Source organism: Rhinoderma darwinii, chromosome 2 (genome assembly GCF_050947455.1).
Source record: "Rhinoderma darwinii isolate aRhiDar2 chromosome 2, aRhiDar2.hap1, whole genome shotgun sequence".
NCBI lineage: Eukaryota > Metazoa > Chordata > Amphibia > Anura > Rhinodermatidae > Rhinoderma > Rhinoderma darwinii.
This window is the reverse complement of record NC_134688.1, coordinates 337,966,574-337,983,243: the sequence shown is the minus strand read 5'-3', so window position 1 is coordinate 337,983,243 and position 16,670 is coordinate 337,966,574. Positions and strand designations below refer to the sequence as shown.

Genomic DNA, 16,670 nt, shown 5'->3' with positions numbered 1-16,670 from the left:
ATCCGCCGAAGGGATGTTCGACTGATGCCACTCTCCAGTGACATGCGGCGAGTGCTACGCTGTGGGCTCTTGCTGAATGAAGCTAGGACAGCCACTGATGTTTCTTCATTAGTGACAGTTTTCATGCGTCCACATTTGGGCAAATCCAACATTGAACCAGTTTCACGAAACTTGGCAAGCAGTTTGCAAACTGTAGCATGGGAGATGGGTGGTTTCGTAGGGTGTCTTGCATTGAAATCTGCTGCAATGACCCGGGTACTGCGTTCACCAGACATCAACACAATTTCTATCCGCGCCTCACGTGTTAACGTCTGCGACATGTCAATGGCTGGAAACAAAGAGAAGCTTGTAAATAACTAATGAAAGAATAAAGTAACGTTAAAACCAAGCACACCATTGTTTTTCTTGTGAAATTCTCGATAAGTTTGATGTGTCACATGACCCTCTTCCCATTGAAAAAACTAAAGTTGGATACAAAATGGCCGACTTCAAAATGGCCGCCATGGTCAACACCCAGCTTGAAAAGTTTCCCCCCTCCCATATACTAATGTGCCACAAACAGGAAGTTAATATCACCAACCATTCCCGTTTTATTTAAGTGTATCCATATAAATGGCCCACCCTGTATATATATATATATGTATATATATATATATATATATATTGTTTTTTATTCTTTTAATGGTACATCCCTGTTATGTTCAGTGTTCCACTGCTGCCCAGCTATTTTTTTCATTTAATTTACTCACAGTCCGATTGCAGTGGGAGCTCTCCTCTTTGTTTACATTGGCCACTTCTTGTCCCACCTGTTTCCTGTAATCCTGTAGCAGGCGCTCTAAGAGCTGAGATTTGAGCATGCATAGTGAACGCTGCGTACCATCCACGCATGCTCAGAGACGGAGGAGGCAAGTCCGGTCTTCCCCCTCCTTCACTGTACAGTGATGTCAAGAATGACGTACCCGTACATTCAGAGCGCTCGAAGAGGAAAACAATAGCTAATGTACGGGACAGCAGTGGAAGTTCCGATTTTCTATGTACGATGCATCACTTGACCGTCTGGGAAATACTGCGTTCGGATCAACTATGGAAACTAAAGTGCATTCAATTTACATTTAGTTAACTTGAAACTAGTTAATTTGTTCCGGAAAACCACTTTAATTATAACATAGTATCTAGATGGTATCAAACACCACAATTGTTGAATAAGATTCATTGTAAAGGTTCTTCGCTATGATGGTGTTGTGATAGAGATGAAGGTAATCTACTAGATAATAAGAAAGAATGGGGATAGGGAACAAATTCTGGTATAAAGAGGCACTTGGCTCAATTGGACTGTTACATACAAATTTATGAATTTTGACAAAAATTTATAATCTTGCATACATGGCAAACAAACAGACATCACAAGCCTGGCCGGGTAAGTATAAAAATGATTCACCAAATATGACAAACAATTTTACTCACAATGCAGAAAAAGTTGTTCGCCTCATGCGACTGCATATATATCGTAATGAGCATTGTAGTGCAATACAAATAGGATAGGAATCATAGCACAGACTAACTACAATGGACTGGAAATGGAGTACTGGTTTGAATAATAAGATAATCTTAGACAGCTCCTGCACATAGACATAATAAATCGTGTAAATAAATATAAGCTGCACAAATGAAGATTGCAAATTATGACAGCCAAGAAAAAAATTACCCATCAGGTAAGCATGTAGTATGATATATTTATCCAGAGGGTTAGATATGCAGCAGCCTGGTAGGAAATCCCAGATAGTGGAGATAAATGTATCGTTCCTCTTATAGTTGGGAATCACAGTTCAGGAAATATTATCTTGATCGATATAGGTCTGAATTTTCTCATTAGAACAAATTTATTATAGATATATTAGAATTTGTCCTAACTCATGATTGCTTTAGTTTCGACAACAAATATTATTTACAAGTAACTGGTACCGCCATGGGATCGTCGTGTGCTCTGTCATACACATGTCTCCACTTAAGACACTGGGAGATGGTGAGTGTCTATCCCTGTGAGTCATTTAACAAATATGTCTCTCTTTGGCTTCGCTATATCGACGATGTCTTTATGGTATGGACTGGCACAAAGGAGGATCTAGAAATGTTTGTTGACTCACTGAATATCAATAACCACAATATACATTTTCCATATACATCGAGCTGCCATGAGATCAGCTTTTTGGACCTTATGATAAGGAAAAATTAAGACAGCTTGGATACAAGCACATTTAGGAAGCCAACAGCTGGCAACACTTTATTGCTGGCACAGAGCCATCATCCCAAATCCCTTATACGGGGCATACCAGTGGGTCAGTTTCTGCGATTGCGCAGGAACTGTTCTAATTTGGACGCCTTTAAGAAGGAGGCCAGGGAACTAATGATACGTTTTAAACAACGGGGATACTCTTCAAAATAAATTAAACGTGGGTATAATAGAGCATTGCATACCAACAGGGAATCCCTCTTGTATCATACTGAACAAAGAGAAAGGGCTAAGAGAGTAGCAAGACCACTGCCATCATCCGTGAAACGGGAGAACAAAGTGAGATTTATTTCCAGATTTGGACAACATTGGGAAGGCATAAGAGAAATAATGATAAAGAATTGGCCACACCTCACATTATGTGAGGAGATCAAGGAAATGGTTAGTGATTATCCGAGTATGACATTTAGAAGAGCCCCAAATCTTCGAGACCTTCTCGTAAGGTCCAAATTTAAAAGAGTCACAAGTAGTAATTGGTCTACACATAATCTAAAAGGGATGTTTAAATGTGGAACGTGTTCACAGTGCAAATTTGTTAGGAAGAGCGATGTGTTCTATGATTCATCTAAGAGTCATAAGTTCAATATTAGAAGCTTCCTCAACTGCCGTTCATCGATGGTGTTTTACTTGATTTTTTGCCCCCGCAACAAATTTTATGTGGGGAAAACCATAAGGGAAGTTCAACTTAGAATCTCTGAACACATAAGAGACCTAAAAAATGGGGATGAAAGTAGCCCCCTAGCAATGCACTTTAAGGAATGTCACAAACAGTCCCCTGACAGCCTAAATTTATGGCAATATTCCAACTTCCAAAGAATAATAGGGGAGGCAACCAGGATGGCTCTCTACTTCAAAAGGAGAGCATGTGGATTTACAAATTAAAATCCCTGGCCCACCTGGGCTAAACAATGAACTTAAGCTCTCTATGTTCCTCTGATGCGGCCCGGGTCTTGGGACTCGACACGCGTGACTGTATCCAGTGCGCGATCCGACTCCTGGGACCTGGTTTGCATCCCTGCCTTCAGATGCCTTTAGGAATGACGGGTGTGATAGTGTTTAACTGGCATGAAAAGAGAGAGAAGTGATCCAGCGCTGTGTAGGTTTAAAAGGGATGTTCTGTAGCCACTTTTATTGAAGACAAATAGTATTCAAAATAGAACAGAGACGCAGTCTCAAGGTGGTGAGTGATGCGGGCAGGTGCCCGAGCCTACGCGTTTCGAACACGTGCAGTGTTCTTATTCATGGCAAAAGAACACTATTTGTCTTCAATAAAAGTGGGAACAGGACATCCCTTTTAAACCTACACAGCGCTGGATCACTTCTCTCTCTTTTCCTGCAATTCCTACCACGGGCCGTCGCGGGGATCCGAGTGAGGTGTTCAATCTGAGACGCAAAACCGGTGAGCTGGAGGTTTCCTCCCTTTTTCTATCTTCTAACTGTTTTACTGGCCCCTTCTGAGTTTCTATGGATGAGTCCACAGAGCATGCCTTTCTGTGCGACCTGGGCCCCGAGACCCCACCCATGTGACTGTGTCCAGTGCGTGGTTTGGCTTTTGGGACACGGCTCGCAACCCCCCCTTCCCATAACTCTCCCCCTCTCTTCCCCCCTCCAAATTTTTCCCTCCCCTCCCTATTTCCTTTCCCATTTTCCCTTACTATCTCAGTTATGGGTATAGCCAGCGGAGTAGAAAATAAAAAATCCCAAGAAACGTTTTAAGAATTCTAAATTAAATTATTATTTGTACTGTAAACTGTATCGTATTACGTAGTAATTATCTACCTCAGTCCGATTTGGAAGCACTGGGGTAAACAAACGGTTCGACAGACCGACCCTTGCTATTGGCTTGTATTCCCCTGAAATAGAGGACCCACGTTGATGCCTCTTCATACGCTCTGAGAAAGTCACATAAGTGACGAAACGCGTCAGCATGTTGTGTGACGTCACACGCCGGAACCTGATGTTTTGGTCCGGAGCTTGAAACACATGCTTGGCATGTAGTTTGGACTTAGCTGGAGAAATGCATTTACTGATCACAGCTGCACGTACCCGCCAGAGACCTGTGCGGACGATACCAGAAGCCAAGGTATAGGAACGACATATCCCGGTAGCTGCCAGTGCCAGTATCAAGTGCACATGACCAGCTCCGGAAACTCCACTACCGCATCAGTGTGGGACCTTTCTGCCGTCTGGGAATCCCCTAACCGACGAACATAGTGGAAGTGTGGCTGCTCTGCTGTCATTAACCCTTGATACTAGGAAGGAACTTTCCTGAACTGTGATTCCCAACTATAAGAGGAACGATACATTTATCTCCACTATCTGGGATTTCCTACCTGGCTGCTGCACATCTAACCCTCTGGATAAGTATATCATACTACATGCTTACCTGATGGGTCATTTTTTTCTTGGCTGTCATAATTTGCAATGTTCATTTGTGCAGCTTATATGTATTTACACTATTTATTATGTCTATGTGCAGGATTATCTTATTATTCAAACTAGTACTCCATTTTCAGTCGATTGTAGTTAGTCTGTGGTACTAACTTCCATTTACGCTATTATGCTATGATTCCTATCCTATTTGTATTGCACTACAGCGCTCATTACGATATATATGCAGTCGCATGAGGCAAACAACTTTTTTTGCATTGTGAGCAAAACTGTTTGTCATATTTGGTGAATCATTTTTATACTTAACCGGCCGGGCTTGTGATGTCTGTTTGTTTGTTTGCCTTTTATGCAAGATTATACATTTTAGTCAAAATTAATAAATTTGTATTTAACAGTCCAATTGAGCCGAGTGCCTCTTTATACCAGGATTTGTACCCTATCCCCATTCTTTCTTATTACTTATTTGCCTGGTTGGCACCGTACAATTGTACAGAGCTCTGTGGCTGTTGAGATCCCTTCTTTTTACTATGTAATCTACTAGATATCTTGTTTAACTGCCCTCGTATTTAACCATTCTGGAACAAAATACAAGACATAAGTATCTTGTTGAAACATTCAATCTCACTCCTCAACCAGCATTACTAAACCTGGATGGTAACCATACCCGAATTACCCAATTCTCTGTGATTCCTCATCTTCTTAATGTAGGTAAGGTCTTAATTGGTAGATATCATAGGGAGAAAGAGTTTCTCAAGATTCCAGAGTGGTTGAGAGAACCTCAATTCATATGAGAGAACCAGGTGGACATTGCTCAAAAATATGACACATATTTCAAGATTTGGAAATTTGGGTTGCAGATTTCCAACACAACAGGCTGGGACTTACTTTATTTAATTCTCATTTACCAGCTGACTAATAATAAATAGCTACTGTATGTCCTGCAGAAGATCTTTGATAGATAAACGTTATATACCAACCTATATAAGAGTCATTTAACCGCCAGCTTCCTGTTATTTTTCCTTTATTTTATCTAAGTAACGCACTGTAGCTTGTTTCAAATTGTCAGCAGACACCAGGAGTTGTTTTTGAAGTCATTGAAATTTACCTGGCTACACCCCCCCCACCCCCCCCCCCCAATTTTGTTCCATGAGCCTATATCCCTCCTTCCACCCCCCCCCCCACCCTCTTCCTTAAAACAAAAATAAATAAAGAGTTTACAAAAATAAAAAGTGTGTTGAAATTTTCACATACTGCACTTTCCAAAGTTGATATTTAACATGTTCTTTTAGGTCTCTCAATGATGCAGTTACTGGGAATCAGAATCAGTAGCTGTTCTACACTCCTCTTCTTGTTATTTCTGGCAAACTTCACAACTAGAAGTCATGGTAAGTAATAGCTACATTAGAGGGTATTCCAGCCTTTAGCATTATCACCTATCCATCACCAGAATGGGGGGAACCCGATCCCCCAGCTGCAAGACAGTGGCTAGAAGGAGTTTGAATTGAGCGGAGGCCAAGCATCTAAAGTCTTCGAGGTTGACAGAAAAAGCCAAGCACAGCTATTAATGCTGAAGGTGGAAATACCACTTTGACTATACCCATCAAGAATTTAATACGGATTATTCACAATTTTTTTAATTTTTTATTATAATTTCAAAAAATCGTGAATAATCTGTTACAATAAATGCTATAAGATTTAGTTAAACGCAGTCTATTAATTTTTTTAGTGAGCCATTGAGCTGTTTTTCAGAAAATGTTCTTTAGAAAAGGTCGGAGCCCCTAATATTCATGAGCAGGCATTTTTTTTAGAACGAAAGACAACTTAACCCCTTCATGACTGCCATACGGCTATATACGTTCAAACTGCCGATGCCCCGTGCAGTTAGCACGTGTATAGACGTCGACAGCCTGGAAGGGGTTTAAAGAGGCTCTGTCATCAGATTATAAGTGCTGTAATGTAGATAATGTAAGTACTGTAATGTAGTGGTTTTTATTTTGAAAAACGATCATTTTTGAGCAAGTTATGAGCAATTTTAGATTTATGCTAATTAGTTTCTTAATGACCAACTGGGCGTGTTTTACTTTTTACCAACTGGGCATTGTACAGAGGAGTGAATGACGCTGACCAATCAGTGACCAATCAGCGTCATACACTTCTCATTGTTCCAGCCCATTGTTACAGTGTGATTGTGCAGTGAAAGAAGCTGGGCTGGAACAATGAGAAGTGTATGACGCTGACTGGTCACTGATTGGTCAGCGTCAAACACTCCTCTGTACAACGCCCAATTGGTCAAAAGTAAAAACATGCCAAGATGGTCATTAAGAAACTAATTAGCATAAATCTAAAATTGTTTATAACTTGGTCAAAAATGATCGTTTTTCAAAATAAAAAAACACGGTTGTTATCTACATTATATTGCCGATCAGATTATGAGATAGGGCACTTGTAATCTGGAGACAGAGCCTCTTTAATGAGTGCAGAGCTGCTTCAGCGTGAGCAGCTCTGCACTAATCTATGTGTTGGCTCTCTTTACAAGTGTCGCACCTCTTTGACTTAGTTTCATAAAAGAAACGTGTTTTTTTTTAAGAAACTAAAGTTAAAAGTGCAGATCTTCTCACAATGAATCAGTCTGTACTTATCTTTCTCCCCGTGTGTGTCTGCACCTCCCCCTCCTTCTCCCTCCGTCTGGCAGAAGCCGAGAGATAACGGAGCCAGTGTGCTACTATCTGGGCAGATAAGCTAGTAAAAGTTGGGTTTTAAGAGTATGTGTACACACAAAATATAAAAACATCTTAAAATACGGAGCTGATTTCAAAGGAAAACCGCTCCTGGTTTTCAGAAGTGGTGGAATTGCTGTTGAATTCCGCTGCGGGCAGTCCGCAGTGGAATTCTGCAGCAGCCGTTTCTTACATTTGTTTCTAGACATTTTTTGGAAAAGTATTTTCCGCAATTTCTGAACTAACAGTGCGGAATTTGGGCTGCGGTACAGAATTTTCCCTCCGCAGCATACTCATTATGTTGAGAAGAAGCGAAATTTCACTGCGGATTTTTGCCTTTGCAATGCAAAAAATGAAATCTGTGGCAAGTCCGCTGTGATATCTGCAACGTCTGAATTACCTGTCAAATATGCAAATGTTGCTGCAGATTCGTAATTGCCCTGAATCTGCACCAACAATTTGCAGCGGAAACATGGAATTAATTAAATTAATCTACAAAATTAAAACCTCATAAGTCTTGTAAAAAAGTAAAAGTAAAAATAGTTAGAATATTCAAAGATATTATTTGACCTGGACACGGGCATCAGTGACCCTTGGTCATGAAAGGGTTAATGACATTAAATTTGCTACAGCTCAAGAGCGTCTATATTTTGCATGTTATTATTTTGTTTTATTTTCTTATTATTATTATTTTTAAGATCAGAATTGTTAAAATGGAACACAATCTAACATGTCTGCCATAATTCTTATCATTCATAAAGCCCAAGCTGCTCGAGATTTCATGGATATGGATATAGATAGCAGTACACTTGGTCCCCCGCAGGAGGATACTACACCATGCAAAGGTATGAAGATAAATTATTAAAAGTTCCTAAAGTAAACTGTTCCATACAAACTCTTTAATTTACAGCTGAGTGAGAGTGCTCGCCTGTTTCTGAAAAGACCATAAAGTTATATGGAGAGTAAGAATAATAGCTAACCCGCCACTCCATACAAACTCTTCCTCACTGTGGTCGCACTGTGGCACTCGGGACCCCCATACTAGCGATCGGTAGTGTTCAAGAGATCTAACATATATTACCTTTAAGGGTATGTTCACACGCAGTGTTTTCAGACGTAATACGGGCGTTTTACGCCTCGAATTATGCCTGAGAAAACTCCCCTAATATGCCTACAAACATCTGCTCATTGCTTTCAATGGGACTTACGATTTTCTGTTCCCACGAGCCTTTAATTTACGCGTCGCTGTCAAAATACGGCGCGTAAAATGACGGCTCGTCAAAAGAAGTGCAGGACACTTCTTGGGACATTTTTGGAGGCATTTTTCATTGACTCCATTGAAAAAAGCTCCAAAAACGGGCGTAAAAAAAATGCTGCGAAAATCCCTTGAAAACAGCTCCGTATTTTCAGAGGTTTTTAGTCTAGTGTGTGAACCTACCCTATCTGTTGATTTTGGAAAACACCTTCAAGAGAGCATGTAAGAGGGAATAATTGATTGTTCAAGGTGCATTGGTTTTATGCTTTAAGTTAAAAGTGATCTGAATGATCGAAGATTGTTTAAGATTGGGATTCAATCCTGGGATTTTTTTAATCTTTTTTTATAAATGAGGAATATTGGAAACTACCACATAGGGGTTGTATTTGTCTTCCTCTTGATCAACAATGAATGAGGTGTTACAGAAAATGTTTGTTTTTATCCTAAAATACTATACTAATAAATTCAGAAATTATATGAATATTAGATTATATTTTATGTTAATGCAGAATAGAAAACTAATATGCAAATACTACATTGTTCTATAAAGTGTTTGAAAAAAATGCTGTAGAATTGTTTCATTGTTTAAAGCAGTCAAATTTTATTTTTTCATTACAGGTGATATAGGTTGTGAAGAACAGACACAGCAGTTTGATACAACCGACATTGGTTTTACAGGTACTGCAATCTCTTACTGAAATTAAAGGGAATGTATCGCTAGAATTTTTTATTTTCAGTTAAACAATTAGTATTTAAGTGATTACACATTGTTTTAATTTTTTTAATTTTTTCACAAGTCAGGAAATATTAATTAGATTCTTATTTATAACATTTCCATGTGCTGGCCACTAGAGGGAGCAGTTCCCAAAATGGCAGCATGGTCACTGTGGTAAAGTAACCTCATTGATTTATGCTGCAAATTTGGGGTGGACACACTCTCCTCTAGTGTCCTCACACAATCCCCCCTTCCTTCTTCTGGCTAGTGCCAGAAGTAGGAAGGGTTTCAATGTTTTCAAACCTCCTACACTGTATGCCGCCATTTTCTGAGCGACTGCACAGTGCTAGGAGGAATAGATACAGGGATCAGCAGACAGTATCACGCGAACATAATACACACATCATAAACTAGCATAAATGATCTGCTCCTGCCGCCGCCTCCGCTGGTCTACGCTTCTCTTCCTTGCGCCTTCGCTTCGTTGAACATATGGCCGGAAGCCCCGGCCGGAGGTTGTCATCTTACTGTCCGGCAGCGGCTTCCGGTCCACATGAAAATGGCGCTGGATTTCGCTCTACGAACGAGCTTCATTTTGGCCTGTGTGGGAGCGACGCATGCGCCGTTCCCACACAGACCGCGCGTGCAACTGAGAATGGAACGGCTCCCGTTCGCATTCTCTATGGGGTTGTATGTGCCGTATAGCATCTCTGTATGTGTCGTTAATCGACACATACAGAGATGAAAAAAAAATGGCAGCCCCCATAGAGAAGTAAAAGTAAGAATACATTAAAAAGTAAAACATGAGAACACAATTTAAATAACATTTTGGAAATGATTATATTAAAAGCAATATGATAAAAAAAAATAAAAAATCATGACACCTTCCCTTTGACCCTCCCCCTCCCCTAATGAACAACGTTCAATGCATGTCCTGGTGCAAGAAAGGCTCACACTAAGCTGAAACGTTTCATGTGGATTTAAAGAGGATCACTTTTTAATTGGTTGTGCTGCCTCATCCTCTATTTATTGCATTGAAGGGACATTGGACTGTGACCTAGGAGGCGTGCACCCATATATTTTCTTCTTGTCTAGTGCTGCTTTTTTTGATGAATTAAAATAGTTTTTTTGGGGTTTTATACCTTTTGATTTGTATAACATGCCTACCGCTTTAAAGGTGCAAAATATTTTTTACTTATTCCCTTAAGGACACAGCCTGTTTTGGCCTTGTGGACACAGACTATTTTTTCAAATGTGTCACTTTATGTGGTAATAACTTTGGAATTCTTTTATTTATCAAAGCGTTTCTGAGATTGTTTTCTGGTGACACATTGTACTTTATCTTAGTGGTAAAATTTGGTCGATACATTCAGTGTTTATTTGTGGGAAAAACACCAAAAGTTTGAGAAAATTTTCAAAAGTTAGCATTTTTCTAAATTTAAATGTATCTTCTTATAGGTCAGATAGTTATACCACACAAAATAGTTACTAATTAACATTTCCCATATGTCTACTTTATGTTTGCATAATTTTTTGAACATCCTTTTATTTTACAAGCTTTATAACTTCAGCCGCAATTTTTTCATATTTTCAAGAAAATTTCCAAAACCTATTGTTTTAGGAACCTATTCAGTACTGAAGTGGCTTTGAGGACCCTATATATGAGAAACTCCCCATAAATTACCCCATTTTAAAAACTGTACCCCTCAAAGTATTTAAAACAGCAGTTAGAAAGTTTCTTAACCCTTTAGGCATTTCACTGAAATTAAAGCAAAGTACAGGTAAAGTTTACAAATTAATTTTTTTTCTGCAGAAATTCAACATTAATCCATTTTTTTCTGTAACACAAATGTTTTGGTTTTTTTTACCAGAGAAACACAACTCAATATATATTGCCCAGATTTTGCCATTTTTAGAAATAACCCACATGTGCCTCAAGTGTGCTGATGGATTCAAACACAGGCCTCAGAAATGAAGGAGCACCTTGTGGATTTTGGGGCATCGTTTTTATTAGATTATATTTTAGGCTACATGTCCGGTTTGAAGAGGTCTTGTGGTGACAAAATTTTGAAAACACTCCCAAAAAGACACCATTTTGGAAACTTCAGCCCCTAATGAATTCATCTATGGGTGTAGTGAGCACTTTGATCCCATCGATTTTTTGCTAAATTCATTGGAAGTAGGACATGAAAAATAAATGTAATTTTTTTCTCATAAAATTAAGGTTTAGCACTGATTTTTTTTCATAAAGTACAAAGGAGAAAAAGCACCCTAACATTTGTAAAGCAATTTCTCACGAGTGCGGTAATACCCTATATGTGATCAGAAACTTCTGTTTAGACCCACAGCAGGGCTCAAAAGGGAAGGAGTTCTATTTGGCTTTTGGAGCTCAAATTTTGCAGGAATGGTTTTCGGTGCCATGTCACATTTGCAAAGCCCCTGATTAATTAAAACAGTGGAAACCCCCCAAAATTGAACCCATTTAGGAACTTACAACCCTCAAAGAATTTATCTAGCAGTATAGTGAACATTTTTGACCCCACAGGATTTTTGCTGAATTCAGACAAGAAAATGAAAATCTAATTTTTTTCAAATAAAACGTAGATTTATTTAATTTCCACAAAGGATAAAAGGAAAAAAAATCCACCCCAACATTTGTAAAGCAATTTCTTCCGACTACGGCATTACCCCACAATCTAACATGTCTGCCATATTTCTTATCGTCCATAAAGCCCAAGCTGCTACAGATTTCATGGATATGGAAAGCAGTACACTTAGTACATCGCAGGAGGCTGTAGCACCATGCAAAGGTATGAACATAAATTATAAACCGTGAACTGCTCCTAACAAACTCTATGAATGTTACAGAAACAGCTGAGTGAGAGCGGTCGTCTGTTTCCAAAAAGACCATAAAGTTATATGGAGAGTCAGAGTTAGCGATTACCGCCACTCCATACAAACTCTTCCTCACTGTGGTCACGTGTGGCACTCAGGACCACCGTACTATAGATTGGTAGTATTTTAGAGATCTAACTGTTGATTTTTGGGGGAAAAAAAACTTTAAAAGACCATGTAAGAGGTGATAATTGATTGTTTAAGGTGAACCTACAGTGTATTTTGTATCATACAATTGTCAGGTCCCAGGCACATGACTGTACGGCCCATCTTCAACCTCCAAGTTGAAGATGGGCCATTAGAATAAATTACAGTCTATGGCCTGTCTTTGTTTCTCCTAAGTGAAGCCTAGAGAAGCCAAAAAGGCACAACACCCTGCCCAGCACCATTGTCCCTTTATTATAGTAATGGGTGTCAAAGATTATGGACCCCCCTATTACAATTACTGACATGTCTCTATGACATGTTAGAAATTGGTTCGAATTGGTTTTATGCTTTAAGTTAAAAGTGATCTGAATGGTAGAATATACTATACTAATGAATTCAGAAATTATATGAATATTAGATTATATTTTATGTTAATGCAGAATAGAAAACCAATGAGCAAATACTACATTGTTCTATAAAGTGTTTAGAAAAAATACTATAGAATTATTTCATTGTTTAAAGTAGTCGAATTTTCTTATATTTCTGGAAACATTTTATTTTTTAATTACAGGTGATACAGATTGTGCAGAACGGACACAGCAGTTTGATGCCAACATTGGTTCTACAGGTACTGCAATCTCTTACTGAAACTAACCCTCCCACTGATGAACAACCTTCAACGCATGTCCTGGTGCAGAAACCGCCAGTGATTAGCTGATATGGCAGAAGGCAGCAAATACGTCTGGCCATATATTTTCCCTGCAGGGAACCAACCACTATGTAATTAATGATCACATCCAGTCCTCCAGAGGTGTAGCTACTCTTTTCAGTGGCTCTCCAGACTGTCTTATTGAGGGGGTACAACCCCTTTAATTTGGATCTATACTTTACCTGTTAATACAGACATTACTTATATTTGCCCAATTTACCAGATTGTCAAGGAGTCTCCCAAAATAGGGGAGATCTCCCATATTTATAGCAGAGCAGGGAGGTCCCTAGGGGGAGCTTCACGTATATTTTATTGCTCCTATTGACTAAAAGCGACTTTATGTGGCTATTATATGTAATTCATTTTTTTAAATGGGTAGTTCGTTTTTTAGATATAATTTTCTTTAAAACTTGTCATGTATTCTACTTTTTTTCCTAGCGTGTTTGACTTTCTCTCTGTGTGCATTGTTAGCATGACTGAGAGGATTACTTTACACTCGTTGGCCGGCCAGCAGTTCCACCAGATAGGGGTTAGGGGTGGTGACACAATTAGGTCACCCTATCTTGCCTATGTATACTTGTTCTTACATTACACTAAACTAATGCACTGCACCTGGGGGGGGGCTCTGTTCTATATACAGGAGCCCCCTGAGGTTCAGTGCATTAGATTAACACAATGATTGACACCCTTCTCCATCCCCGCAGTGCAATCGAAGCCATTACAAAGCATGAAAGCCAGCTCCAATGCCTTCTAAATAGCGCTACTTGGGGGGCTCTGTTTCCTGTTATTACATCAGATCCTGTATGAGCTCTCCCTGTTGCATTGGAACAGGGAGACAACCAGAACAGAAGAGGGTGTAGCCAAAAAGAGTTTACTGCTACTGCTTCTACAACACTGCTGTATCACTATTACATCTGATAGGACACGCACTCCGCTTTGCTGCATCTGATAGACTCAATACTAGTACATATGACAGGACACAGACTCTGCACTACTACATCTGACACACTAAACACTGCTTCATCTTATAAACTTAACACTACATGACATACAAAACACTAATATTAACACTGACATTACCACTTGGCAAAATTGTGTGCTTTTTTGCATAATTTTTTTGTGGTTTTGCTATTTGTTTTTTTTTTGTTTTTGCTACATGGCTCCAAGAGGTGAAACACAAGTTTTTTCAACTTGTTTCACCTGTAGAAGTACCCTTAGGGTATGATCCCATGTAGTGGCGTCTGCACGCTGCCAAAACCCAGCTCACTTGTGGCCAATGGCTGCACGATTTGGCCAGTAATACCCGCCGGTGCGCCAGGTTTTTAGTAGCATGTGGACACCGCTATGTTGGTCCCCGCAGCCTTAGACACCGATTTTCTACTTTTTCTCCTTCATTTTTGCTTTGGTCATTGCCCCTGTCTGTTTAGAAGATGTTTGTCTTGGCCTATCAAGTGAACAGTAGAGCTGTCATTCTGTCATTACAATCCCCCACCTACTATTATAATGAGGTTTTCGGACAATAGTCTGCCCTACCATTCAGAAGTTGTATTTCTTTATTATCACTGCTAGAGAAAGAGAAAATATTTTCTATTTAATGTTAAATAGCAAGGTACTGCTGAATATTTTTTTTAAAAAAAAGCAAAAACAGCCAAATAAATAGTTTTCATGAATATTGAGTTAAAACAAAATGCTTCTTTCTGATGAGTGTCCCTTCAAATGGAAGCTGTACAAATATGTGTGCATTGAGCAACCCCTTGTGGCAGCTATGTGAAGGGAAGGAAGGGATTTGGAGTGTTGAATCACAAAAACAGAAACTTATAAAAAAAATATTATCTAATACAGAAAAACGGGGTTCTGAATCTATTTGCAATAAATACTATGCATTATGCTGGAATTCCTTTTTAATTATTTATTTATTAATTTAGATAGTGCCAACTGTCATTACTCACATTGGCCCCTGTCCCCATTTGGGCTCACAATCTAAATGGCAAATTAACCGATCAGTAGGTTTTTGGAGTGGGAGTGTGTGGAGTGTTCTGGCATTGTTAATGTGGAACACTCTGCTGCCACTATTTTTTATAGGGGTGCACTCTCCTGACATTGTTTGTGTGATACTTTGCTGGCCTTATTATTTATAGGGGGAACTCTGCTGGCACTAAGTTCTCCAAAACACCTTTGAATTAACATGATCACTTCATCCCTAGGTGAGGGGTGTATTTTCAAAAATTGGGTCAGTTTTTGGGGGGTTTCCACTGCTTTGGTCCATCAGGGGCTCTGCTAATGCGACATGGCACACAGATACCAATTTAGCAAAATCTGCGCTCTAAAAGCTAAGTGGCGCTCCTTCCCTTCTGAGCCCTGCCATGTGCCAAAACAGCAGTTTATGACCATATATGAAGTGTTGCCATACTCATGAGAAATTGCTTTACAAATGTTGGGTGCTTTTTCTCCTTCATTCCCTGGGAAAATGAAACATTTTGAACTAAAACTGCATTTCATTGGAAATGTTTTTATTTTTCATCGTCACGTCCCAACTCTAATAAATTCAGCAAAAACTTGTGGGGTCAATATTCTCACTATATCCCTAGAAGAATTCCTCAAGTATTGTAGTTTTCAAAATGGTGTTACTTCTCAGCAGTGTCCAGCAGGTACCTCAGGTACCTCTGCAAATGTGACATGGGGCCCAGAAACAAATCCAGCAAAATCTGTATTTCAAAAGCCAAATGGTGCACCTTCCCTTCTGAGCCCTGCCGTGTGCCCAAACAGCAGTTTATGACCACATATTTAGTATTTCCGTACTCTAAATTGTGTAACAAATGTTGGGGTCATTTCTTTCCGTATTTTATTTTCCATTTCAGAGAATAAAAATGTTATGAAGATCAGAATGTGGGATGGCATAAATAGGAAAATGATTTGGGTCCTAAAGGCAAACACTGTCTGGGTCCTCAAAGGGGTTAAGTTATAGTGTGAGAATTTATACAGGTTTATCAATTTTAGAAGTTTTAAAAGTTTTTCTGTATTTGACAGGTTTTTGCAGTTCTCCGCCATATGTTCCCTTTGCAAAGCTCAGTGAGGATTTCTTGGAACAAACTGTCTTTCCTATAGGTGCCACTATCAGTTACAAATGTCAAACTGGCTATTTACATGCAGCAGGAACCAAAGCAACTGTAACATGTTTGAATAATGGAACATGGTCTTATCCTCATACATTTTGTAATCGTAAGTTTACCTCTGGGATGTTTTGATCAAAACAATTGTTTTTACCAATATCAAATGGCAAGTTGTGTGTTTTTAGAAAAAGGAAAGGGATGTAATGTTTGCACTACAGGGACAGCAGACTGGTGCTTAAAGGGGTTTTCCAGACAATTAAAATTGATGGCCTATTCTCAGGGTAGGCTATCAATAGCTGATTGGTCGGGGTCCGACTTCCGGGACACCCGCCGATCAGCTGTTTTGAAGGGGCCACAGCGATCGTACGAGCCCTGCTTCCCCTACATTTCTTCTTGCTCACAGTGAATCTTTTAGAACGCATTTAACTTCAATGGGAGAAAAGG

At 39.4% G+C, this 16,670-nt stretch overlaps 1 protein-coding gene across 3 annotated transcripts in view; it reads left to right on the top strand.

The window, feature by feature from the left end:
* The window catches only part of LOC142743191 (complement receptor type 1-like), a 228,807-nt gene that overhangs the window by 65,040 nt on the left and 147,097 nt on the right, over positions 1 to 16,670 (top strand). For all 3 annotated transcript variants that reach the window (XM_075853687.1, XM_075853689.1, XM_075853688.1), the window contains 6 exons: positions 5,971 to 6,066; positions 8,160 to 8,243; positions 9,272 to 9,331; positions 12,098 to 12,175; positions 12,979 to 13,035; positions 16,144 to 16,335. In XM_075853687.1, the coding sequence (XP_075709802.1) occupies positions 5,979 to 6,066; positions 8,160 to 8,243; positions 9,272 to 9,331; positions 12,098 to 12,175; positions 12,979 to 13,035; positions 16,144 to 16,335 (559 nt within the window). In that variant the 5' untranslated portion in view covers positions 5,971 to 5,978. The remainder of the gene's footprint in view (positions 1 to 5,970; positions 6,067 to 8,159; positions 8,244 to 9,271; positions 9,332 to 12,097; positions 12,176 to 12,978; positions 13,036 to 16,143; positions 16,336 to 16,670) is intronic.